We start from the raw sequence: 27,012 nt of genomic DNA on the forward strand, positions 1-27,012 counted from the left end.
AGTCCTATTTAATCTGATTAGTGTTGATTCTTTGCCAACTTCTTCTCTTTTTGGATGTTTGTGTCTTGTGAGCAAGTTGTGAAACGGTTCTGTCTTGCCATTTGGTTATGCAGGGGGTTACTCTTGCAGCTCTCCAGTCAAAAGAGATTGCATGCCAAAAAAGTTGCAATGGGCAAGGTTTAAAACTTGTTCCTCCTTTAAGTAGAAGGAGCTGATGAGGAAGTGTGTTCTTGAGTGATGTTTGGTTTACGTTTTGAACAAGTCCTTGATTTTTATTTTTTGTTTGGGAGTGAGAGTTGATCACAGCTTAAATATTTGTGGGAAGAAAAGAATTAATGTGGTTTTCTTTATTTGAAAAACTGAGGGGACCAAATTAAACAAGGTAAAGTAACTCACTGGTGTCATTTAAGCTTGCAAATTATTCAAGTGATTATTTTTTGTGACCAATTTTTTTCAAGACGTGCTACACCACATACTTTCGCTGCCTGTTAACTGCATTAGTGAAGGGATAAAAGTATGCATAAAATAAGCAGCTTAGATGTTTTCTGGTTTTATTTTTCATTTTCTACTTGGGATATTTTTTTGTGGCGGTGATCAGTATTAGAAACTTAAGTCTCTTGTTGCAGAGAAGAATTGTGGCAGAAACATGCTGTCCATCTTTCTTTAAAGCTAGCAATTTTTAAGCTAACAAACCAAAGATTAAAGAACACTTGATTACAACAGATCAGTTTTATTCTGTTGCGAGGTGACAATCCATTAGCTCGCAGGCTGTTGCTGTCAGATGGTGTTGCTGGGTGGCTTAAGCGCCCAGTTCACTGGTGGACTTGTGGAGTGTCATGTTGTTCCCTGCGGTGCGGCCACCACATCATCTCATGCAGGCGTGTTCAAGACAGGTGCAAGATGCTGTCTGATCCATACAGGATCTCTGTGCTAAGCGGTAAGCTGAAAGTAACCTTAGTAGAAAGCGAGAAGCTTCACTGGAAAATTTCCCTGCGATGCTGTTGCCAGGGCAACCGTGTCTATTGTGTGCACCGTGCGCCTTTGTGGAGTCTGGCTCCTGTGTACCGCAGTGTGGGAAAGCATCGCCTTGAAAAGTGCTGCCCTCCCCCCATTTTTGGTAGGTTTGAAGGCAGCAAAGGCTGATAAGGCCTCCCTTATCAAACTCAGCCTTCCTATTTTGCCTTTAGTTTGCTGCTAGTTTGGGCATATTGCTTAGCAAGACAACCATGCTGAAGATGGGAGGGATGCTGATGTCTTGCTGCAGCTCAGTCTCTCTGCTCCATAGTGATAATCCAGGGTGATTTGCAGAGGCAGACAGCAACATAACAGTAGAGCAGGGCATGTCCTGTTTCTTGCTCTGCAGAGGGAGAGGAGCCTTTTTTTGATGGCAGTGAGGTGGCAGTGATGAGCAGTAGAAGACTGGAAAAGCTGCGTGCTGCACAGTGGAGGGGTGCTTGGAAAAGGAGCACACAAGGGATGCCAGAAAGGTGGGCTGAAAAGACAATTTGTCAGCAGAAGCCCTAATCCATGTCTCTGGGCAGTGAGCTGGCTATTCCTGATTTGTAACCAGAAAATGTCAGCATTCCCTTAAACCAAAGTAGTAATAATAATAAAGAATAAATAAATAAATACAATAATAATCTGCTTGATGATGCTGTTTCTGCTACTTTGGGGAGGAGGGGAAGTGTTCTGTCAACCAGAATCCCCTTCTGCAATTTCACCTAGATAAGGCTTGTTTTTCTTGTGGGTCCTTTCCCTTTCCCTTTCCCTTTCCCTTTCCCTTTCCCTTTCCCTTTCCCTTTCCCTTTCCCTTTCCCTTTCCCTTTCCCTTTCCCTTTCCCTTTCCCTTTCCCTTTCCCGTTCCCTTTCCCTTTCCCGTTCCCGTTCCCGTTCCCGTTCCCGTTCCCTTTCCCTCCCGTTTATATTCTGTGAAGCAGTTTGAGGTGTGTGCCCTCCTATTCTGTACTGGCCGTGTTTTAGTGGCAGATGACAGAAGGGGACCAATATTATGCGTTAAAGAGGCCTGAGAAGCAAAAATTTCATTGATGTGGAAGTGAAGTGGGAAATAATTTTCTCTAATTAGTCTAAAACGTATTAGGCTGATGAAATGAATTTCAAATTAAGCGTTCCCTTTCCTCCATCTCACCACGTCCCCATGGGAATGTGCAGATGCAGTAGGCTGGTAAGCCCCTCTCACAGTGGAGAAAGAACACGTCTTGCTTTGTAAGAGAACACGAAAGAGTCATATGCCTCATTTTGATGTAAGCTTTTACCCTCCCTACTCTCTGTAGTTCACAGAGGCTTTAAAAATTCTTTACGAATCAAGAAGGCCCCAGTTTTTGCTGCTGGCTACTGGGTTAATATTGCTGAATCCTAGAATAGGGCTCTGTATATTTTTATCTGTAGGTTATCTGAGTGAGAGAATGAAGGTGACATGAGGAGATGCAAGCGACATGCCAAACAATGAAGCTGTGCTTGGACAGCATCTGAATGGAAGCCAGGGAAATAATTTTAATGCATTGCCTCACTATTCTTTTTTTCCCCTCCGAAAGAGTCCTTTGTTATCCAAGTATATTTTTAGTCTTTTTTTTTTTCAATCTGGTCAACATTTCATTCATGTTTGTGTTGAATACATTGTTCCTTCAGTTTTCAAGAGACTGATGCCTGTAGAGATGGAAACAATTTCCTTAATTGCTGGGGCTGAGGTGAATGCTATTACCCTTCATGCTGACCTGGAAGAATCTTTTTCTTCAGGCAGTCTCATGGACAATTCAGCCTTTGATGTTTCTTAGCTCCCTTTTAGTCAAGAGGGGGAGCCTGTGTAGAAAAGCATATGGAAAATAATTCCTTTAAAAATGATTTTAAGAAGCATAATTTCTGCACTCTCTAGATCACAGTCATATACTGAATTAATTCTTTTTAAAGGTTGTCAAGGTTTAATTGCAAGGCAACAATAAACCATGGCAGATACTCTCTGTCACCCCTCACTCACCTTCCCCTTAAATAGGAAAAAGTGATAAGGAGGAAGGAAGAGAGTCTTCAAGTTGGAAAGATTTTAAAGGCTTTAGTAATGCTACTAATAATAGAGAAAATGATACAAAATATACAAACCCAATCTTGAATGTCCCGGGGTAGAGCAGCGTTTAACCCCTCCCGCACAGAGCTGACGTGGCTCCAGCAGCTGCAGGGCAGGCACCCCGAAGTCCTGCGTGGGACTTCACAGCAAACTGGAGCTGGATTCAAGGCTGCAGGTTCTCAGGCCTTGGATCACAGGCACGGGTGGCAGAGTTCTCTTCAGATGCCGGCCGTGGTCAAAGAGAGCAAGACCCTCGTGATCTCCCTCTTTTATAGGGTGTATGATGTGTATGGGATGGAATACTCAGTCAGTTTTAGTCACCTGTTCTGTCCACCCCTCCTTGCAAATACGTCCCGTTATCAGTTAACCTTGGTTACCATAGTGATAAATCTAAACATGAGCTACTTCTGCATTCCATTGGTCATCTTACCAGCTTTGGAGCACAGTGTCCAAAAAACATGCAGTTACTTAGAAGAAAAGTGGAGTTACTTAGAAGGTACTTAGGCGAACTTAGCTGAAAGGAAAGGAAAATTCACTAAAAGAGAACTGATCTTGTTTTTAACAAAACCGGGACAAAGGTGCAACATAGTTCTGAGCTTGTTCTTATTTCTGCTTGTTTTAAAATTAGCAGTGCATTTTGTAGTCAGGAAGGTCCAAAATAGAAACTTAGCTTCTAAATATGGGCTTATGTGTGTTCCTAATAATGATAAATTAAAGGATATGTTAGGTATGTTCTTCTATATGGGTAAATTAGCATTTCTAGTCTGGTTTCTCCTGCATACAAGATTTGTTGGTCTTTAATGAGGAATTGGGGGTGGGGGAGAAGAGAAAACAAAAATGGGGAAACAATATATGTGAAGTTTTAAAAAAAACTTGATAATTTTCCAAGGTACGAGGGGAAAAAGAGAGACTTTGCTCTCCCCTTTACCTTCAGTCCTTCTTCCCTTTTAGTTTTAGGATGTCTTTTCTACGCTTGCAGACTACAGAGTAAAGTCAACCAGGAAAATCTGCAGAATATTTTACTGCCTTATTTTCACTTACAAGTGATCTGAAACACACACAAACACACCATTTGGTCATTTATTAGATCTTTTTTCCACAATAGCTTAGCTTAGTATTTTTTACTTATGAGCTGCAGTCCTTGCCAAGGAATGGAAGATGTCCTTTATGTCAGAATGCCTGGGCGTGCACACGGAAAGAAGAGTAAGTAGGAGACTGCAGAGGTGAAAGGAGAAAATGAATGGAAAAAAGAAAAGTAGTTCAGAAAAAAAAAAAAAAAGAAAATACATGAATGCGTGTGGTAGAGATTATTTTGTCTGTGTGGAATTTGCAGATTCTCTGCTTCGCCTCACACAAGTGATGCGAAGAATTCAGCAATGAATGAATGGCCAGAATCTTCCAGCATGTATGTCGAGTGATGTTCAGCAGTTGAGTTACAGAATATTTTGATCCTCTGAGCTCTGGAATGGATTTCTTCCATCTCCACCAGCAGTCCTGCAAAATACTCTTGAGAAGTCGGAAAGACAGGCGAACTTTGAAGAAAAAGAAGAAGAAAAAAAAGATTTCAGACTTTCTGTACTAAAAATAGTTGTATGCTGTATGCAAAGAAGACAAAGGTGTAGTGATTCGAAAAGAAATGAATGTATTAAAATGTAATAGGAATTCACTCACAGATAAAAAGTCTTTTCTTGGATAATATAACATTAAAAATAAGAGTAAGCTATTTTATCCAAATATTTTTCACGTTGTGTGGTTCTAAAGGTATTGTGACTAACCAAGCTCTCATTTATCCAGTAAGTACCGCAGTGTTTCACCACTAGGTTGAAAAGGCAAGTTGCTTAAAACTGCCATTCCAGGGGGTTTTTTTTTTGCCAGGTAGTTGGGAGTGAAGTGATACTGTGTACTTTGGAACATGTCAGATATTTTTGAGGTGAAATCTGCTACAGAAGATGATATTCCACTATACTGAAATAGTTAGAAAATCAGATATTGTTATTTCTTTCTGCTCCCAGACTGCAGTGGTTAAATGCATTTGGCATCACTGGAAGCGACATGCTTCAATTCCCATTGTTATTTGAAATGGTAGTAGCAGGCCAGCTGTGCCATACAGATGCCACCTCCATTCAGAAGTAGCTTATCTGTAGAGCAGATACGGGAAACACTGGCCAAAGGAGTTGACGTTAGAGCCTGTGTGCACCGGTGGACGTTGAAGGAATGATGATCTCAAGCTAATGCTCTGTGTTCAGGAATGTACATTGGCCAGAGAGCACTCAAGTCAGAATGGCAAAAAGTTCAGCTACTGTGAAATTCCGATGCTTGTCGTATTTGCCAATGTGTAAGCATTGTGTATAGGCATGAGTACGTACACTTCACCTCCTTCTCGAGATGCTCGAGCTGTATCTCAATCTTACACACACAGTGACCTTCATTGTGAGAGTAAAGCGCTTCTGAAGCTGATGGCCCGAGAACTTAAGGCAGATGAAGTAGGTTTTAGCTGTCATGCAGTGATGCTTCAGTTTAATCAGGTTTGAGAATATGCCGGAAGGGGTTTCCTTATTGTTCTTAGCTGGGCCGCGTACGTCACTTTAGGTTAAATGAGTCCACCAGATTTCTGAAAGGTTCTGAAATAGGGAGAAGTGCTGCCTCTTGACCTTCATCTAAAGAGGGCTGCCACTTGGAATTACAAATGCATGAGAGGTGAGTGTGTTTTGTAATTAGGGGTGAAGTCTGGTGAGCTGCTGACTTTAACCTGTAGTAGTGTCCATCTGTTGCAAAAATGCTGCTGCTTTAGTAAAAGATGTTGAAACTTCATTCTCTGGAGTTCCCATCATTTTGTATTCTGTCTAGTGGCATAGACTGTTATATCAGATGAAGCTGGAATTATTTAAGCAATGTTTTATAAACTGAAAAGAAAACAGGTCTTGTAAAGGGATTTCTGATCAGTTTATTTCGCAGTGACTCTCTAGATATAGTAATTAAAGGATATGTTCCTGTCTTCAGGAGACTTTTTAAAAGTATTGATTCTTTTTTATAATAAATAAGTAGCACTGCTCATGAAATGTTATTTTAAAAATTGTGTTGTTTGTCTTGATGGTTCCTGTGTGCTGTTACAGAGCCATCCTGTGAGAATAAAAGGAAAAATGTGATCTAAGAGCAGAAGGATGGGAGCCTGACTTCTGTGCATGTGGGAATGTTGTAATCTTATTGAGTAGCAGGAAGAAAGATGAATTAATGCAGGAAGTCACTGGCAGCATCTCTGCCCTCCCCACCTTGTTTAGGTCAGCCAGCTCCCTTGTAGTCTGCGTCAAAGAACAAAATACTCTCCTTTAAGCCATGATGCAACAAAATATTTCAGTGTGAAACCTTATGGAAAAAGCTGTGTGGTTGCGATGTGAACATCTATGGCTACAGTTTATTTAGGAAGAATCAAGTAGACTTATAGGACTGAAAAGGGCATTTTATATTAAAAACTCCCCTGAAACAAAGCACAATGCACTGACTGCAGCTGCCACGAGCCACCGCATGGCAGGATAACCAGCTCCATCTAATAGGGATGGCAAAAGACCTGTGACAATGTGGGTGAGTTTGCTCTCAAAGACAAATAGAGGAGACTATGCACTGTCAATACTAAGACTTCTTAAATATGTCTATTGGCAAAACAACAAACCCTGACAAAGCAAATTTTAAATTAGTAATAATTTCTATTTTGCATTTGGGGAAAAAGCAGAAGTATCGTGCAGTGGTGAGATTCCCTTCTCTGTACTGGCACTTTTAAAAATCAAGGCTGAAACTTTTCCATACCAGAGTTTTAAGAGCGATGGCCAAAGCGCTCTCTAGGTTGTTGACGTTGATTTTTTTTTTTTTTTTTTTTTTTTTTTTTTTTTTTTTTTTTTTTTTTTTCTCCCCCCCCCCCTGTAATGTCAGGGGAGTTTCAGAGGGCTGGTTGAAAGACAATGCCCTGCCAATATTTTAAAAGGTTGAACAAGATGACTCAAATAATTATAGGCCTGTCAGCCTAGTATTTGTGTTGGCCGAAATAATGGCATGGCTGACATGAATTTTGATCAAGAAAGGTTTAAAGGATAACAATATAGTTGCTCGCAGTGAGTATGTGGGTATGGAAAATACATCTTGTCAAACTAATGTGATACCTAATTTTTATGAGATGAAAGTTTGATAAATGTATCAATGTCAAATGCATATGTAACAGTTATATTTTCAAATACAGCTGTAATATACTTGGATTTCTGTCAGGCAGTTGGCTAGACAGTGTATGCCATTCTGATCAGGAAATGATAATGATACAAAATGACAATAACGAACCCTACAAAATGAAAAAGCCATTAAAAAAATTACAAACTGGCTGCAAGACGTCCTATAAATATCACTGTAAATTGAAGTATTTATCAAATATGTGTGTTTCCAGTGGAGTCACTAGTATTAAAAAAAAAAAATAAAATCTGGACTGTTTGTCTAGTTTGGGAGGGCAGACAGCAGGCAGGTCAGCTTTGCCAAGTGTAGGGTCAGACATACTGGCAGGAGCAATGCAGGTCGGAGTGACAGGAGGAGGGATTTGCCTCTGGTCAGGCAGGAGCATCTTTGAAAGGTGTGAGGGCTGGGCTGGACGTTGTCAGAATTTGATTTGTGGCATTGTGGTGTGGCCCAAAGGGTTAATTTATTCTTGAGGTGAGTGCTCCTTAGGAAGGTATGCTGGGCATCAGCCTCTGCTTCTTTTATACTGCGTGCAGTGTGGGATTGATTTAAACAATTCAAGAACAGTAAGAAGAAACAGCTTGAAACCTATGAAAAAGATTAAAACACTGGAGAAAAAACAAAACCTTATGCTGAAATATGGAAGGAATGTAATCTAGCCTCTGATGAGACCTATTTTGATTTCTGTTGATTAAAGGAGGAATAGATATGATGGGCTCACAACATGAGTGAACGAGAAGATGAAGATATACAATGAGAGTAATCAAACTAATGGGAAGTTGTTCTGGGGTGCTTAAAGGCTTGGATTGTGTGGTGTTTGGGTTTTTTTTGTTTTGTTTGTTTGTGGGGTTTTTTGGTGTGTGTTTGTGGTTTTTTGTTTGTTTTAATAGCTGGAGTTATGTAAATCAAAATATCTTGTATAAAACAGCGTCAGTTCTAGAGAGATGTTTTCTTCACATTAGAAAACTAACAGACCTGCAATTGTCTCATCTTCATTTAGTGTCATAGTAGATTTTAATATTTCAGTAAGACTCGTAATGCTTCTTGTGCAAAGCAAATCAGCTCTTGTGTACTTCCTTTGGCAAAGTAGGATATCTTATAATGAAAGAGGTGAGTTTTGCTTTTTTTAAAAACAAACGAACAAAACAAAGTAATATAGATATAGATGTCATCCCTAGTAATGGCACATCATCCCCTTGCTGCTTATTCCACTCCAGAATACTCTGGAGTACAGCATTGGTTCAGGCACAGTGCTGTGGAGCCTTCTTAGCAGAATTTCCTCGGTTCTAGCAGTGTGCAAACAGGATGGGCATGGTGGAATTAGGCTGCTAGGTAGTGCTGTAGGGAGCTGAACTGAAAGGGTCTTCCTGAAATGAAGAGGAGTAATTTTGCTACTACTAGGGGTAGTCATATAAGCTGCTCCTAACTAGGACTTTGTACAAGGCTTGATTTTGAAATATTGATGCTCTGCTATTAGTTTCCTCTGTTTTGAGGAATAAATAATTTGGTCTTCAGCAAGATTTGGGCTCTTTTTTACATGTTCTTGTTGCTTTTGTTAGGTCAAGACTTTTGGTCTTTCTTTTGATGGGTACTTGTCCCTTTTTCCTGAGAGTATCAGCATGAAACTGTAAGATATAATTGGTCTGTGAAAAGATGACAATACCATCTCCCTCTCCAAACCAGTCTAATTCCTTGCTTTTTGGGTTGCTGTTACACATTGAACAGATATTTCTGGTGAGTCATCTGCAGTGATGCTGGATAGTTCCCCTGAGAGGTTCCAACTAATTTAGAATCTATCTGTATATGTGAACAGTCTAAATTATTATTTTTGGCATCCAGAAAGATTTATTATGCTGTACCTGACCACAGTAAATTTTATCTGTCTCAGTCTTGCCCATTTACCAAGTTTTATTAGCTTCTTCTGGAGGTTTGATTCATTCGCAATCCCTTAATTTCAAGAACTTTAAATGAATTCACATTGCAAGACTTCCACTATCCATCCTGCTTCCTTTGTGGGCAGTTTTCAATAATGTGTGTGATGTCTTTAACACAGATAGAGCAAGGGATTCCACTAGGTTGAAAATAAGACCTCTTCTCAAACAAACAAGCAAGAATTGCCGCATCATAAATTACGTGCATTTGCAGTTAGTGTGCAAGTGGATGTGAACAATGAAAGCTTTTCAAAATTTGTTCTATTATTTTTTTTTTAATTCCAGAAGGTATGGCTCTGTCTGTGGCAGTATTTGGAAATAAAAAGGAGAAATAATAATTGGGCATTAGTCTCTTGCAGCTAAATGTGATCCTTCTATAACTGTAGTAGGGAAACCAGAATAAGAATCTGGTGAGCCATAGTTAAAATATGAAAATATTTACTGTAGTTCATGCCAATCTGGCACCATTGTGCAATACTGGTATAATAGGATTATTCACTTAACTTTGAGAAAATGTAAAAATATGGATATTATGTGGACTTAAGCTTAAATTTGTAAGAACTTGTTGCCTTGTGAGTGTTGTTAGTGTCCCATACAGAAGAAAAATATTTACCAGTCCTTTTTTTGCCAAAATGCCATATTTGAATTTGGCTGTCATAACCACAGTTCTTCAGAAACTGAGCTTCACGTTTCTCGAACTGTTTGTGGAGTTTTATCCCCGTTAGTTCCTTGTGTCTTAGTGGAAATCTCATGAATTGTGGGAGTGTGCTCACTGCAGCAAGTGCATTCTCAGTTTGTTATGGTTCCAAGGCCATAGTCTGTTTATACTGTAACTGGTTAAAGCCTTTATACTTACAGTTGTTACAGCTACACCTCATCTGCTGGCTTCTTAAGCAAGGAAGTATTTGCTCCTGAGAAAGACAGACCTGTTTTTCAGCCTATGGAGGCATCAAAAAATTACTAGTGAGTGTTTAGTTCATCTCTGGCATGAACTGCAGATCACGGGATCACAGAATGTTAGGGATTGGAAGGGACCTCGAAAGATCATCTAGTCCAATCCCCCTGCCAGGGCAGGAACACCTAGGTGAGGTTACACAGGGAGGCGTCCAGGCGGGTTTTGAATGTCTCCAGAAAAGGAGACTCCACAACCTCCCTGGGCAGCCTGTTCCAGTGTTCTGTCACCCTCACTGAGAAGAAGTTTCTTCTCAAATGTAAGTGGAACCTCCTGTGTTCCAATTTGTACCCATTGCTCCTTGTCCTATCGTTGGTTGTCACCGAGAAGAGCCTGGCTCCATCCTCGTGACACCCACCCTTTATATATTTATAAACATTAATGGGGTCACCCCTCAGTCTCCTCCAAGCTAAAGAGACCCAGCTCCCTCAGCCTTTCCTCATAAGGGAGATGCTTCACTCCCTTAATCATCTTTGTGGCTCTGCGCTGGACTCTCCCAAGCAGTTCCTTGATGATTGATTTTGGATGATATCCACTCCCAGTCATGGATTACTAAGCAGAGAGTGTTATTGTGTGAGTTTTTGGGGAGAAAAGGTTGTACTCTTGTTTTCTTGCAGGCACATTCACAGCATGTATAGGCAAATTCTGTGGATAAATTAGTATGCATTTAGTTGGTCTTGTGAAACCACTCTTTTCACAGTTAGACTTGAATGGTATTGTAATGGTTATATTATGTGTCATTCTTTCAAACTGAAAAAAAGTTGTCATGTTTAAAAAAGGGTCGTAAGGAAAATTGTTCCACAGTGTGAATTAAATGACCGGTCAGTGCATCCTTTGGCACGTGAGGTGGGACACATCTCTCTGCTTACTCTGCCCCTGCAGCATTTGCTCTGCTGGCAAGACTGAAGGCCTTTGAAGTTGAGCAGCCTGACGTGTTCCTGGAGAAAAGAAGAAAAGGTTGTTTGAAACTGATGTGCTAGTACTAGTGTGAAAGAATTGTGCCTTGAAGGTAGTGAAGACTGAAAGGAGTGCATATTGTGCAAGAGAGATGGTGCATAAGAGAAATGCCTTGTAATTAGTCAGCTGCTAGGCCAACATAAACTGGAATGAATGTGTGGTTTTAAAGAAGAATCTAGCTGAGAGGAATGAATTTGTGGTTTTAAAGAAGAATCCAGCTGGGATGAATGAATGGTTCTCCTGAATGTGAATAGAGGGAGGTCCCTTGGTGGGCTGCCAGCTCGCCTGGCGTTGGCCGGCCCCGGTGCACGTTCTGGCCCCGGTGCACGATCCAGCCCCAGAGAGAGCAGATGTGCCCTGACCTCACTCCAGTGGAGCAGCACCCAGGCTCTGTGACTTTTCCTTCTGTCTGCTCTCGTCCTACAGTTGTTTTCTTGACTAATAGATGGTTTTCTGGGAGAATACACCCTGGCTATAATCTTATTCAAAAAAGTTCAAGTTAGAACTTTGAAGACTTTATGATAATTCTGCTTTTTAATAAAAATGCCTTTTTATTAGTTGTGTAGAGTCACTTCAGGCATATTTTTTTTCCTAATTCTTCCTTTGTGACTGGCATTAAGGCTGTCTCTGTTTGAGTCCTTACAAATGATATCCTTACTTATCCAAAAGAACTTTTCTATTCATCTTTGCATTGGACTCTTAGCAAGTTTACATTTTATTTATTTCCAGCGAACTTGCTGCAGGGTGCTGTACTGTTACCAAGTGCTGCAGAAAGAGAGAATCCGACACTGAAGAGCAGAGTTACATGACACCCTAAAGGCATAAGCACCATTTATTTGGAGAGGTAAAGGATAGGACAGTCAGCAAAATTCATGGCTTGGTGTTTTAATACAAGGCTAACCCTTAAGGAAGCTGCATGCCTGCAGCTCTGCTGGAAAGTAAATGAGCCAAGAAAATTCTGTCCTCAAGTTGAGGTCGTTAGTGTATGAAAAACATGTTTTTTTCCTCTGATGTTTGTTTTGTCATATTTTTAGGAGGCTTTCTTAATGTGCTAGTGTTCTTTTCAGTACAAATCAGGTCAATAACATTTTTGGTTTTAAGTTCACGTATGTGGGAGAGGGAGAGACAGTGAGGGTTGTGCTGGAAATGAGGCAAAGATTTGCATCCTTGAACAGCTAATAGTTATCTTGAATAATATTTCCCAAAGGCATTGGTTCCAATGAGGGATGCCTCAAATGATACTACACAGTAGTGGTTCTGCGCTTTCAGTAACCTGCTTATTTCTTTCAAAGGACATAAAATGTTTTGGAGATCAAGCAGTGTTTTTATTCTCTTCAGTGACAGTGTATTTATGAACTGCCAGTTTATGGAAGAGCAGCGCTTGCAGAGGTCAACAGGGCTAGCAATGAAGTGAAAGGTCGGTGCAGTTAGTGCATGAGAGCTTCCTTAAACATTGAGTAATTTCTCTGAAAATTAGTCTTCCCACATCCTAATGCTGGGCGAAGAAGAACTGAGACATTCAAAATTCTATCATAAACTTGGATGCATTGCTGGAAGAAGCAAAAAAAGCCTCTGCACTTTGCAATAGGAGTAGTATTCCTTAATGACACCATTGATAATATTCTTTTGACAATACTGCCAAGTGTTTTGGATGCAATTTTTAATGAAGGATAGTGGAGGTGAAAAGCATGTGAAAGAAGAAAATACCGTAAGAGGGTTCAAAAACAACACATGGTAGAAAAAGAAGGATTATAGAGAGTCAACAAAGTCAGAGCTCACACCGGTGGGGCCAGTTCCCTCTGGGACATGTGGCTGGGCAGGGCTCAGCAGGTGAAGGCTTCTGTCTTGAGGCAGCGCGGCCACGGGCACGCCATCAGCACTTACCTCCTTCAAGAGGATCCTTTAGGGACAGTGTCTGCCTTTTCACAGTATCCAAACAGAATAGCTAGACAGTCAACTGTTTGAGGGTATGACCTTTATAAGAAGTGCTGTTTTTCCTTCCAGTTCTACGAAAATGCAAGGCGTCGTGCTGTTGTAGAATGTTGTAGGCTGTGTACGCTGAGTTCTCTGTGTTATTTTTTTTTTATGTAGAAGAATTGTAGTGAGATTGCTTGCAATAACACCATGGTTAGGGGAGAGCCAAGTTCCCACAATATATACTTTTGATTAGTCTGATTCTCTCCAGCTTCACTGAATATTCTAGAAATTATTCCGAGTAGATTAAAAATGATGGACTGTTTTGCCACAAGGAAAGAGACATGAAGCCCAGATTCTTTTGAAAAACTTAAAACTGCAGTTATACATCCACAAAAGGACCTCGGGAATAGTTAAGTAGAATTTGATGTTTTGTTGCCAAATAATATGTGCTGTCATGACTTTTATTCTAAGCTTATAAAATGTTGGGTAATGATATGTACTTCAACAGAATGTTTGCCTGCAATCATTGTTTCATAGAAGCATTCATTTCATTAAGTTCACAGTACTAGAAATAAGCACTTTCAGATAGGTAATGATGACATTTTAATGCTATAATGAACATTTTGGTTTTGCTGTTTGCGTGTAAAATAGCATAGGAAGAAATTACAGGCACCCAAGATTTTTGACGTGCTACAAGCTACAATTCTTGATCTGAAAACATCAGAATAATCTGATGGTAAAGATTCGTGTGTTGATAGTAGTCAGATGAGTGTATAACGAGGTTTTGAAACTTTTGTTTCTGTGATCTTGGTTTCTTTCATTTCTTCTGTCCAAGTGGTGTTTGTCGCTGGCCTCAAATGAAGAGCAAACTAGTTGTAGTCTCCAAAGCCAGCCTAAATAGATTGGAAGGTTTTCATCTTACTGCTTCTAATTTAAGTTAGGAGAGAGAGGCACTGAGACTGTAAGGAGCTGGGAATTGTGGATGAAACAATCTAAATCAAAATCATTTTAAGAAAAATGGTGAAGAAGTTCCTTTGGGTAAAAACTGTGCATCTGCTGAAGTCCACGTTTACCTAGTTTGTATTTGGATGTGGATAGAGATGTCTGTAATGTTAACGAGGATTTTGGCCTTGTGGGATTTGCACTGCACAGACCTAGGTTTGGAGTACATACACATTAACAGTCAGGGCTTATGTTATTGAAAATTTCTTTATCAATCAGAAGGGATACTTTAATCTTAATTTTCACAAAATACTGAAGAAGGATCTTGTTACAGGAAACCAGCTGGGATTGAATGACCATGACTTGGTTCATTTTAAAAATGATGAAAGGATAATCAAAAATTGGTTTGTGGCTCAGGTCTTGATTGCAGAAATGGAAAATTTTGACAGGCTAGTGAGGCTGAGGGATATGAAAGTGACAGAGCGTGATTTTCCTGGAATGAAAGATGCTAACGCTTTCTGAATCCCAAGGAAGGGAAGGGAACTGAAGAAGGATATAAGAACTAATTGGAAAATCTTCAGGCAATGGAGAAGAGCCAGCTGAACTTGCTGACTTGTAAAGATTTTTATCACCCTTGTGTTGGCTACATTCTTGTCATTCTATACTCAAACCTAACCCCACTAGGTGTTCTTACTGGGATCTCAGCAACTTTTGTGCTGTGCTAGAGTCATCTGATGATGAGGATTTTTTGTTGGTGGACATGGATCTTACTTTGGCTTGACATCTCGAGCTAGCCAGTCAGCCTCAGTTTGAGGCAAACGGTACAAATCTAAGTTTTTCAATGTGACCACACTTGTCTTGCGAGTAGATTTTGTGGGTGCACATGGGCTGCTGTGATATAAACCTTCCATGGAAATGCTGACCGCTTTAAGAAGTAGCTTTTCTTTCCTCCTTTTATTTCCATCCCCTATGCCTGATCTCTTTAACGATAGTGTTATGTGGTTGTGGTACTTCCTACCTGATATTAAAAGACTGCTTGGTTTTTGGTATGTGGGGTTTTTTTGTTTGTTTGTGTGTTTTGGTTTTTTTTTTTTGGTTGGTTTGGGTTTTTTTGGTGGTGGTGTTTTTCTGGGGGAGGTTTCTTTTCGGTTTGGAATTACAACTGTTTCCATCTACTGCAAGCACCCGAGGCCCAGGCTGCACCAAATGAACTGGAGAAGTGCAACTGCACCCTGTCATCCACAAGAAGCCGCTCCTGAATTGTGCTGCTCGGAGAGTGGGTGGGTAGTGTAGCAGTTTCTCGTGTATGGTCACTGCCATAGAGAGGGAGTGCGTGCAGAGACTTATATATGTATTAGTTATGGCGCAGAGGGTGTAAAGGCAAGATCTTGGAGTTGGCCAGCTGGCTTTCTGGTGGCTGTAAGACAATTGGCAGGGCAGGATTTTGAACGATTGGAGAAGGGATGCTGAAATGGTGGGTGGAGAAGCGAGGGAGATGCTGCATGGGGAAAAAGCGTCTTGTGTCTTACGCTGCAAGTGAGGCAGACTTGGGGTTCTTTTAAGGCAGGGAGGGCATAGATCATAAGTCTGGAAGCTATAGAGAGCTGTAAAATCTCTCTTTTGGAAGCTTACTACATCCCGTCAATGTCTTAATGCTTCCTCTCCTTCTCCATGCTTGCACATACGTGACACATGAGCTTTTTGATCCAGTGTGTCTCAAAGGAGAAATGTTTATGTCCAGGCCTTAGTACACAGGCTTCAGTTTAAATTCTGTTGTGAATTTTTTTGCTATAGTGTAAAATAAAACTACGTACAAACTAAAAAGCCAATCACACAACAAAAAATCCACCTTCAGTAGAAGTTTAGATTATTAGATTGATGAAAAATGGAAATGTCCTGTGAGCTGTAGGGCACTGGGCCTCTCACTTTTCAACTGATGCAGCCAGTGGCTCAGAACAGATTCAATGTGCTGTTCTTGGTGAGGTTGTACTGGTTTGCTGCTAACATGTGTTGCTTTAAACTGTACTTAGGCTTGTGCTCGCCAAGCAATGTGACTAGGTTAGCAAGCTGCTTTCTTTTCAATCACGAGTCAAATGATCCAGAAGAGGAACAGAGAGTTCCTAGGGAAGGACCATTGGAAGCAGGACAGCTTTGCTAATTAAATTCCTTTTATTTTTATTTTATTTTTTTTGTTATCAGAAGAGTTCTGCATACAAATGTAGTTGGGCAGAGTGTGTTAAACAGTACAAATCATTGTTATGATACATTAATCAAGGGCATGGAAGAACAGCTCTAGGAGAGCAGATTCCTCTGTCTTACGTAAGCTTTGATCTGCAGTCTCTCAATCGCCTTGTCTCCTTCTCTTAGGACTTATGATCCCAGAAGGAATAAAATTTGCCGTCTTCTGGCCCTGGCAATCTCCTTACAGTGAATTTTGTCGAAAGACATGAGATGCTATGGCTAAAGGCAAATACAAAGTCCTGGGTAAAAGTACTTAAGTGCTCTAAGAAGTGATGGAGGCCTCTGTATCCTTGAATGTTTTGGAAAGTAATTGCACTGTAGGGAATTAACCCAAATCCGTAGTGCAGTAAACCAAAAAACCACATGGCGTTGAGGTCCTTTTGCTGCTCTAGCTAAGTACCCTGATGTTCGGATACTTATGAATTTTCATTCTGCAATCCCCCTCGTGAGTCCAGGTCTCCGTGCCTCTTCCTTGCAACCCCCCGTGCTGTCCTGTCCCCTCAGCACTGGGCTGCTTTGCCTCAGTTCTGACCCAGTCTTTTTCCTGATGGGTTGCACAACAGATCCTCAGTCTGAGCCCTGGGAGTACAGAAGGAAAAGAAAGAATAGCCTTGTGGTCAAGGTACTAGCCTAAAACTTGTATTTTTATACGCTTTGTCAGACTTCTTTTGTTATAGTGCTCGGAAGTCCCTTAGGGGATGGTTGGCAAAAGATATTCTGTCTCTTAATTACTTTTTGGAATCAATGGGAGATTGTATGTCTAAATATCCTCGTGAGTTTTATCCTGTATATGTTTGTTTACTGTCTACAAAGGAGAGAACAGCACTTTCTTACCTGATAGGACTGTGGGGGAGCAAGAGGAGGGATAGCTGTTCTTCAGAAAGATCTCTATCCCAGATGTCAGAGGGAGGTGCTCTGTATCTACCCTAACCTCTCCTCTGAACCTTCTTCCCTGATAACATCTTCTGATAACTTTCTCTTCCTAATACGCATACATATATTATGTAAGCACAGATTTTCTTATATATATATATACACACACACATATCTATGAACGGATATATAATACATATTAAACAGGTTTTTAATTTTTTTTCATACTTCACGTAATATTTTAAATATATAAAAATAGTTTAATCTTTATCTATTTTGTACAACCCACTGCTTTTACATTCAATCAATTAATTTTTGTTAGGTCTGGGCCACAGGCATATCTGCAGGCTGCAGAAAGATGTTAGTGTTTTGACCAGTGTTAGTGGTTGCTTTGCTAAAATCTTTCTTCACCATTCATGCAGCTTATGTCCTGACTATTTATGATTAATAAAATGCTGGGCCCTCGGCTGCTTCCCACCACATGTGTTAAACTTGGATGGATGGATCTGAACTGCAGCCGTTGCCAGGTAGAAAACAGCTTGCTAACACACAATTTAAGGGAAGAAACAAACAATTTATGTATGGTTGAAAGGACATGGATAATAAGGTAAATGAGTTCTGAGTAAAATGGTCCCTAAGCATTCTTTTCCTGTCTCACAGGCATTTGGAAAGCGCTTTGAGATCATTTATATAGAGATCACAATATCCTTGCAAAACTCTTCTCAAATTTTCCTCTAAATAGAGCAGAAACTTTAATATGAGTTGTTTCTGTGTAGGGGCTCATGTTTCTTTAGGCTCACAGAATACTTCACTCACTAGCAGTTGCTCTGATTTGTCTTTAAGATTAGTGATTTTTCTTTTTCAATTAAAACAATGTAAAAATATTGCCCCATTAGAGAGCGTTCTTGTGTGTTTATAAGTACCCTTGAACGTACTTATCCACTGGGAGCACGCAGATAGATGTCTGTCGGAATTTAATTTCTCTGCAGCACATTGGGGGTGGGGACAGAAGAGAAGTAGCCAGAAAATTATGGTTGCTGCAGTAAATACCAGGCTTCTCCCAGTGACCTGCACTGACTGCAGAGCTTATTACATCTAATGTAAGCATAAAACATCTGTTCAGCAATGCCGTTCTCTGCCTCGTCTGTAATTGTACCAGCAAATTATGTGTTCTTTGCTGATTGTTGCCTATTGTGGGGAGTCATGAAGAAAAGGAGGTGCCACATTTTGAAGCGTACTGTAATAATGGTGTTATGAAATACCTGCAAGGCAGCACTGCTTATGAAGCAGAGGCAACCTTGCTTCACCTCTGTGCTGTGGTCCCTTCTGAGCTCTGCAGTCAGAGGTGTGCAGGCCAGCAGGAACCCTGCGGATGGGTGGTGTAGCCTGTAGCAAGCAGCACAGATGCTGATTAAGGCTGTTGTTTCAGACTGCGAACTTCAGAGTCCCTTAAGGGCCTTTTTTATTTGGGGGTTCCTTCAAAGTCCGTGTTGTCAGGTGGTGACACGTGGCAATAAGGCAGAGGTGGTGAACCTCGTGCTCTCAATCCAGCAGATTCTTTGGAGCACAGAACTGCTGCTGGTACGTGGCGTGCGCCGTCCTTGCTCTGGGCCGTCGCAGGTGAATCCAGGGCATTGCCTTCAGCAGCTCGCTGTTTTGCTTGATTTCAGTCATTGTTGGCAAAGCTAACACTTCCACTGAGGTGGCTTTTACCCACCTTAAAGAGGTGCAGCAGCACTTGTGATTCGTGCTTTGCAGTAGCTTTTACCCCATCAGGCCCCAGAGCTGCAGTCAGTGGATCTGCACAACGAGTTGGCCACGAGTGGCTCCTGTGGGGGCAGCTCCCCAGAGCTGGTGGGTCTGTGTAATATGGCAAGTTCTGGTCTGGTTGTACCCACTGCCGTTTGACTGACGCCCTTACAACCGGATAAGCTGGCTAGTGGGTGGCTCTGCGCGGTGGGCAGAGTAACAGCTGTGTGAGTAGGGTGCAGAGCTTTTTGAGGTCACCAGTGTTCTTTTATCTGGTTTGCAGGCTCTGTAGCTGCTGCTATTAGATATAGGAAGAAAATGCTTCTTTGTCAGGAGATGTTTTACATTCTAAACAACACCTTGTTTGGGTGTGTGCTTTCTTTTTTTCTTTTTTAAATGTAGTGTTTCTGAGGGGGATCTTGGCAGTAAGTATGAGCCACCAGCCTGAGCAGTTCTTTTGTGCCAATGCTTTTGAATCGGTGCCTGTGTTACTGTATTTGCTAGGGAAGTAGCTGAGATAGGATTATTCACACCTCAGATAAAATTTATTTTATTAGCAGCAGCTTCAGTATCTCCAATTTTCAGCTCTTGGTGAAGATGCAGGATTTGCTTGTTGCTAGAAAGCCTTTGTGTGTGTTTCCTTGTGTGGATCTTGTTTCCATGGCGCCAACCTTTAAACTCGAGAAGCATTGCTGCGGAGTGTTAACCACTGAATTTGCATTAGTAACCAGCCCTGCTCCTGTGTAGGGCTCTGACGTGTGGCGAGGACAATGATACAGGTTATGGCGATGATTTATGCATTTGAGCAGTCAGGGCTTAAAGCTTTGCCTGTCTGCAATACTGTGGACTAGAACATGCAGCCGTGCCATTGCCCTTGCAAAGGTATTGCTTGCCCTGCTGCTTCATCTTGATTTTTGTGAAGATGAGTCCCTCCCGGAGTGGGCTGTGACTTGCATTATTTTTCTTGCCCCGTTTTCCTAAGTGCTTTAATGTCTTGGCAGAGCACTTCTGTCCTAAAGAGCCTGTTTTGTCTTCTTTGCCATTGTTGCATTAGGATGTCATTGACCGGATGTTTTCATGTCACAGTTGTGGTGCAGGTACATGGTGAGCAGTAGTGATTGCAGTGGTTATTTGTAACACAATTGCTCAAGCTGGTGTGTGCATCTGCCTTGGGTATCTCTTCTCTGGTAAATGCTCAAGCACAGTGAGCTGGGTACAAGGACTGTTTTGTAAGCTTCTATGGTTTTATGTTATGCAGATGTTGAGATGATTGCAGCCGTTTCTCTGTGAAAACTATAAAGTTATGCACGCACAAACCATATAAAATTTTGATGGTATGGACTTCTTTTTTTTTAAAATATACTTCTGGTTTATATGTTATCATTGCAAATGTACTTTTAAGAAGCAGAAGAATGTGCTTATTTTATCCAGCTCAGCAGTATGTGTAATTGGCAACTAGGTGTAAGACAATGAACTGCTTACAGGATTTTAAGGGGATTGCTTGCGTTTCAAATTTGAACTTTAGGGCACTCAGCAGAGTAACCTTGTGTAAGATGATGTGTGCATTACGTCAGACAATTAATTATGCCAGCAACGACATTGCAAAAGAATTCATTGGGAGAGACAAGCCCTTGCAGTAGAGCAGCAGGCTGCTGTCAGTGGTTGTGTTACCGTTGTTTCTGAAGAACTTGAGAAAGCTTACTGAGTGATACTAGGCGATATATGCCAAAGCAACTTAAACATCTGACGTGTTCAAAGCAGCTGCAAAGAAAAAAAAAATAGACTGACTATGGGTTTGCTTTGAAAAGAAATTCATAAGTGATTTCCATCACTAATGAGCATGTGAGAAAATGTTTGCATTTGTTTCTTTACTTCTGCAGCTTTTAAAAATTAAACCAGCCCAATGCTAATAGAAGAGTTGAGTCCTATGATATTTTTAATCCATTCTAGACAAATGACCATAGGGATCATATCACTTTAGGTTTATCACACTGGGCCTGTACACTTTGTGCAGTTCTTCAGGGATCATCTGGGAATACAGCAGAGATGAGAGAAATTTAGATCTTCATCGCTCTTTTGATTCCCAGCTGTCTCTATATGGCCTTGATCTTCCAAAGACTTAATCTGCATTTGCTCTGTGCCCATGAATAGTCTTGTTGGATCAAGTGGATCTTGTCAAGGGTGTGATTTTATTTTTTTTCAGAATTGTGGCCAGCCTTGCTCCTAAAAACGGAAATGTCAGGGGTGACTGCATTTTGAAAAGAAAATGCCTGTTTATTAACAAAACATACCCCCCCTGCCATCAAGCCCCTAAGTGAGACTACAAATGAAATTTCATTTAAAAGTCAGAGCACTTCAACCTTGATTTTGCATCCTACAAATTGCAGTTGTTTGTTTCAGGTTAATTTTTAATTTCCTGTCATAATTGTGGTTGTCTTCCTACTGGTAAGCGGGTTCTCTTTATTCATTCATATGTCTTTTTCAGATTGCATGTGGCTCGGAGCATAATCTGGCAGTAGTTGGTAAGTACTTAGATTTGGTATCAAATCCTCTCACCTTTTTTTATTTTTAAGTAGCACGAGATGAAAGAAAAATGTGCATATCAAACATACTTAGGGATTAAGGCCATTGTGTGCCGCTGAAAGGAGGAAAAGAACATATAGATCTAGGGGAAAGGAGAGGAGACACTGGTAGCATAAGTGATGATGTTGAAAAGGTGCCCTTGTTGACCAGCCCCTGTAAGCAGAGAGGGGTTGATGGATGTAACAGCAAAATACATTTGCAAAGTGCTACAGCCTGTTTTAGAATGGAGCTATTGCAACAATTCAAGCTGTAGATTCAGAGTAGCTTCTAAGCTTTGAAGCTGGTCGAAAGTATCTTTGTTTAACATGGAAATTTTCAATGGAAAAAAAAAAAATCCTGGGTCTTTTGTTGTTCCGAGCTTAGAGAATCTTCAAAATGTCAGTCAACGGTAGTCAGGTTCTTTAGTGCATCTTAGTATAATGCAGCTGTTGTTATAATGGTGAAAGTACTAGGATGCTAATGTCAGTGGAAAAATTGAATTTTGTGTATTAATTCCAGGAACAATTAGATTTTTGCTTTCATGTGATGAGTTGACAACGGGAGTTTGATACATGCTTACTATTATTTATAATGACATGTTTAAGAACATTTTTAACTGTAGATTTTCAGGTGCTTTATAAAGGAGGTCAGCATAATTATCCCCATTTAACAGACAAGGTGAAACAGATGAAGAAAGGAATTCGGTGCTAATCAGAGCTGGAAGTGAAACAGTCTTCTAAGTTTCAGTCCAGCACTCCATCCACATAGACATTTTTGATTGCCATGACTGATGCGTTGAGATGTTATGTGAAGAATTTCCTTGATTTTCTTGAGTGTGGTATGACAGGTGTGGAGAAAGCAGCTATTTGGTATCCAATCTGCATTTTTTGTCCTATTGGTTTCATTAAGTGGTCACAGAGATGGAGTTCTGTATATGTAGTGTATTTCCATATATGCTGTAGTATATTTTCTTATTATCCTTCGACAATTAAACTTTGTAGCAAACTTGTTAAGTTTTGCTTAGTTTATAGCTGGCTTTAAGAAAAGATTCTCCATTTACTTTCTCCCTACTTGTTCAGTGTTCACATACCTGTATTGTCAAGCTGGTCCTTCTGAATGTGGGCTGAAGAGCAATCTGAAGAATCACTTTGTGTTTCTTGCTGAACTGATGAAGTAAAAGTGTACTGCTAGCAGATTCCTCCAGTGTGCATGAAAGCAAAGCATTGGGTTTGAACAACCTTCTCACTCTTTCTGTCCTTTTAAGCCTTCTAGGCAGAAATCTTTGGAAAAAAAGATGAACAGGAGAAAGAAATTCTAGAAGTAAGTTACAGCAACCTAAGACCTTTGAATGTGTGATGTACATCATATGCTAGTCTAAGCTGTGTGCTACACTAATCGAGTTCAATGAGAAAATTATAATTGCTGGAAGCTAGTTGACTTTATTTTAAGGCAACAGAGATGTGATGTTACTTTTTTTTTTTTTGAACTAAAGAACTATGATACATTTTATGCCTGAAATTAATTTTTACATGTGCTTTTAAAGGTTGACTTTTTAGAACATTTTGTGGTAGGGTTTCTCCAGTTACTCTTCATTCGAAGCTGTCAACTGTTATACTCCTTAAAGATATCACACAGATTTCTGTAAATGTCTGATTGTGCAATTTTCTAATAACTTATCATTCAAGCAGAGTTTATTTAGGACAACTGTATCATCAGTTCTTTCTTAATTGGTAAATGCTTGAGTGATTGACTCTTCTATTGAGCTTGAGGTATTTCAGTCTGAAAGGTGAACAGAAAAGCAAGTATTTAACAATTCAATTTACCACTTCTGGTGCTATATACAAATGTATTTGTGCTTTTTTTTGTTGCACCATCTTTTAAATAGAAACATTTTAAAGACAGAGAGGCTAGATTTGTGAGTCATTTCACAAATGCTGAAGTTGTGTTCCAATCATCTTGCTGATGATACAAACTGATTTGTAGGGCTAGCAAGCAGTTTTTTCATGTTAGTTTATATAGTCTGCATCCATTTGTATGGTTCAGTTATTTGAATTCTCTTGTTTTCTTGTACTGAAGTCAGTGCAAAATTTGGCTGTTCACTGTGATGGCACAGACTCCTTTTGCATGGGTAAATTGGAAGAAATTCACTTTTCAGTTGATCATGAGGTAAATGTTTCATGTAAAGGAAAAGGATGTGTGAGATGTCTCCAAATATACCTACATTTCTAAACTTAAAGTAATAATTAGTACATGAAAAAGTTTAAACATCTTCACTTCTAGCTCTTGGTGAAAACACTTCTTTTTGTTGTGATTTGGGGTTGTCCTGTGATACTAATTCTAAAATTTGCAAGTATTATAATAATTTTCATGTTTGTATGACCTTTCACTTGAAAATGAAAATCCTTGCCTAATAAGAAAAAACCTTGCACTTTTCATCTCAATCAAAGATTAATTGTCATGGGAGGCAGCCTATTTTTGATGGAAAAAAAAGGAATGGTTATTTAATATAAATGTTGGATAACATCTCACATCTGAAAACCATCTTCCAACACTGAAAACTGTGTATGTTCATATTGAGAACAACCAAGGCTGGCTTTTTCAACCCAAGCGTGGTAGCTGTGCTGTGTAGCACTGAATTTGGTGATATTAAGACAGAATCTTTGAGTGACTGAAATACATAATTAAGCTAAATCACTGTGACAAAACTGAGCTTTTCCAGGCTTGGAGTCTATAGTGTTTTCAATGCTGAGAAAGTAAGGAGGTTTGATTCTTATCCTAAAAAGCATGTGATTTTAAATGGTATTTATGGAGAAGGCTCTTATCAAGTTCTTACCTGCTCCCCAGGTAGACTTTGATCCTCCTTTTTTAAAAAATAAAATAGTTATCCTTCAAGAGAACACTTAGCATGCCACATGCAGCTCATGCAATGTTACAACTTAAATAATCAAGCAATATTAACTATACAGAAGCAGAGTTGTTATAAAATGTTTGCATGTCTCGACTGTGCTGCAGCCACAGGACACTGGACATAATGCCTTGAAGAGCCTCCAAATGCAAATGGCTTATTTTAATAAAAGTTGAACCCAGAAATTTTATTCAAGCCTCCTTGAAGAAGTTTAAAAAAAATACAAATAAATCATTACAAGGTTGTCCCTTTTATAGTGTGGCTCCCCCAAACCTTGGAAAAGCATAATAACCCTTTTTGATCTTGATTTTAACCATTTTCTCAACCTGTATAAACCAATAAGGATCTTCTAAAAGAAAGATACTGCAGGATGTGTAGGGAGAAGTACTTGTTTTAAAAACAGTTTTAAAAGCTTATTAGCTTCAATTAAAGTCCATCTTTAAAGCAACCTTCAAAGGGGAATTTGGGTTCCCTTGGCTGCATGTCTACAAGCAGTTATTTCTTACCTGGTCTGTGCAAGCCTATAGTAGTGCAGTGGCTGATACAAAATCTAATTGGTGATTTATCTGCTTATGTGATGGGTAACTTGGACACTTCAAATGTTTTTGTGTACTTGGAAGAGAAAGACATAGACCTCTCAAGTAAACATCTTCTGGTATGGTGTTTTGAAGGGGAAAAGTGTTTGGACAAGTACTGCAAATGGCTTTTCCTTGCACCTTCATAGTCAGCATGGTGAGTTCTGACTTCTGCTCAGGGCTATGTTATGTTTTTGTGGTGAATTTAAAACCTCCTTCAGCGAGATGCTCCCCAAATCCCGGTTTTGATACCGCTGTGCAGTGACCCTCCCGCAGGGGCACTGTGGGTGCAGGTGAGGGTCGTGCAGCAGCGTTCACCAGACGTTGGGCTTCGTGTCACTGTCACTGTGCAGTTACTCCCCTGACACTTTTCTCTGTTTCTTCTGGACTTCTTCTCTTTTCAAGTTAGCTACTTAGCATTGCTTTTTGCCTGTGAGTAATGGTAGTGGAGAGGGCACTATGTAACAAAAAATAAACCAAACGAAAAAACAACCCACTGAAAAAAACCCCACAAACCCCAAGTGCCCAAGCTGGCCACCCAAGCATAAGCATCTTTTGCATGTGGAAGCACAAGTGACATATGAGGAGATAAGTCCCTGTCTTATCACATTGCGCTCCATTCAGTGTGTTCAATGCAACAGCATTTTCATACAACATTTAAAAAACCACTTTACGACTTTCTGCTAAATAATAGGCCCTTCCAGAAAAGGGTTAGATTTGTCTCCTGTTGCCTTTTTTGTTTGCTGTATTTTAGAACATGTGATATGTTTCAAGATTCTGTAGATATCACGACATGGGCATTCATATCCCTCTGAAGCTGCAATTCATCCAGTTGGAGAGCAAACAGCAATACTGAATTGAATGGCAGAAGAGTAGAGGAAATTGGGATAAAACATCTCCCCGCTCAAATGGCAGGTTGTGCTTCAAATGCTCTGAACTAAAGTATGCAGTAGAGGAGCAGTAAAAGAATTATTATTATTCCATCATCCGTTACAATTTGCTCATTATGTTCTTATGCTGATAGAACGTAGCAAGTGTGAGCTGAAAAATAAATGCGATCAAAGTGATCCCAAACTTAGGGAGCTGGTGATATGCATCCTAAAATGGTGGTGGTGTCAATGGCATCCCAAACCCTTTGTTTCCACATTTTGTAATAGGAAGCTGAAGGGTTCTTACGTGGCAACCACTACCTCTTAATTAACGAGGTCACGCTCATTTAGTGAAGTTCCATGATTCCAACTAAATTATTGTATAAAGCATGAGGTGAGGAAGCACGGTAACAGATTATGAAAGGCGTATTTCTCTGGCAGAGTGAGCACCAATGGGGAGAGGAGCCTCTGCGGGCTGACGGACGGATCTCTGCGTCACGCTGACAGCGTTATTTAGATGTTCACAGCAACCCCGTGGAGCTGCAGATGTAGTCATGTGTCTGACATTCGCTCCTGGGGGACTCAGCGGTCTGTCATAAAGAGAAAAATCATAAATTCTCGCTCTCGCTTTTCATATTGCTGTAGTATTTAGAGGAATCTTCAGCACATGCAGTGGAGGGCACTGGTGTTCAGGAAGGAGCTTCAGGCTGCTCCTCTGTTGCTTTATTTATTATGCATGAAAACTCCCCGCGCAGCCCGGGTCTCTATTGTAAAGCTTTCCTGGCAGAGCAGCAAGGAGTCGTGTTGCAGCACTAATCACATTCGCTGCTTATTAAAGGGCACCTGCAGGACTTCGAGAAACCATCCCTGTCGTCATTTCCATGGGGGTTATATGTCGGCCTTCTACATTTGTTCTGTGGCAGAGCCATTTTGTATTTTATTTAGCTCTTGTGTGCCTTTAACTGTTCAAATAGCTCCCTGAAATATAAACTGCTGTGGTTATATTAATTGTGAAAAAGCAGCCTTGCTCTCGTTGTTAACTGAGCACCTGAGTGCTGTCTGCATAGCTGGATACAGATCTGACACCACAGCTTTCCTGTCACCTTTAGATACCAGTGAGCCCTAACAGTGCCATTCAAGCGTCTTTTCGCTTTCTGTTTCTTTTCCGTAGCCTATTTCATGCTCTGGGCAAACGAATTGTTCCTCTGACAGAAGCTGAAAATTAATTTCAAACATCTGATTTTTTGTTGT

At 40.3% G+C, this 27,012-nt stretch overlaps 1 protein-coding gene across 8 annotated transcripts in view; it reads left to right on the plus strand.

Annotated features, from left to right (window-relative positions):
- SERGEF (secretion regulating guanine nucleotide exchange factor) overlaps positions 1–27,012 on the plus strand; it is a 281,087-nt gene that overhangs the window by 68,159 nt on the left and 185,916 nt on the right. For 6 of the 8 annotated variants that reach the window (XR_010606276.1, XR_010606275.1, XR_010606278.1 and 3 more), the window contains exon 10: positions 21,336–21,372. The exons of 1 other annotated variant lie outside the window; for it this stretch is intronic. Coding sequence is in view for 2 of the 7 variants with exons in the window: in XM_065635838.1 (XP_065491910.1) it covers positions 21,336–21,372 (37 nt within the window). In the remaining 5 variants the exon portion in view is untranslated. Of the gene's footprint in view, positions 1–21,335; positions 21,373–22,676; positions 22,731–27,012 lie in introns of those variants that run through there. One more of the 8 variants, XM_065635840.1, reaches the window with a different exon arrangement.

This window comes from Caloenas nicobarica, chromosome 5, assembly GCF_036013445.1.
Source record: "Caloenas nicobarica isolate bCalNic1 chromosome 5, bCalNic1.hap1, whole genome shotgun sequence".
Lineage (NCBI taxonomy): Eukaryota > Metazoa > Chordata > Aves > Columbiformes > Columbidae > Caloenas > Caloenas nicobarica.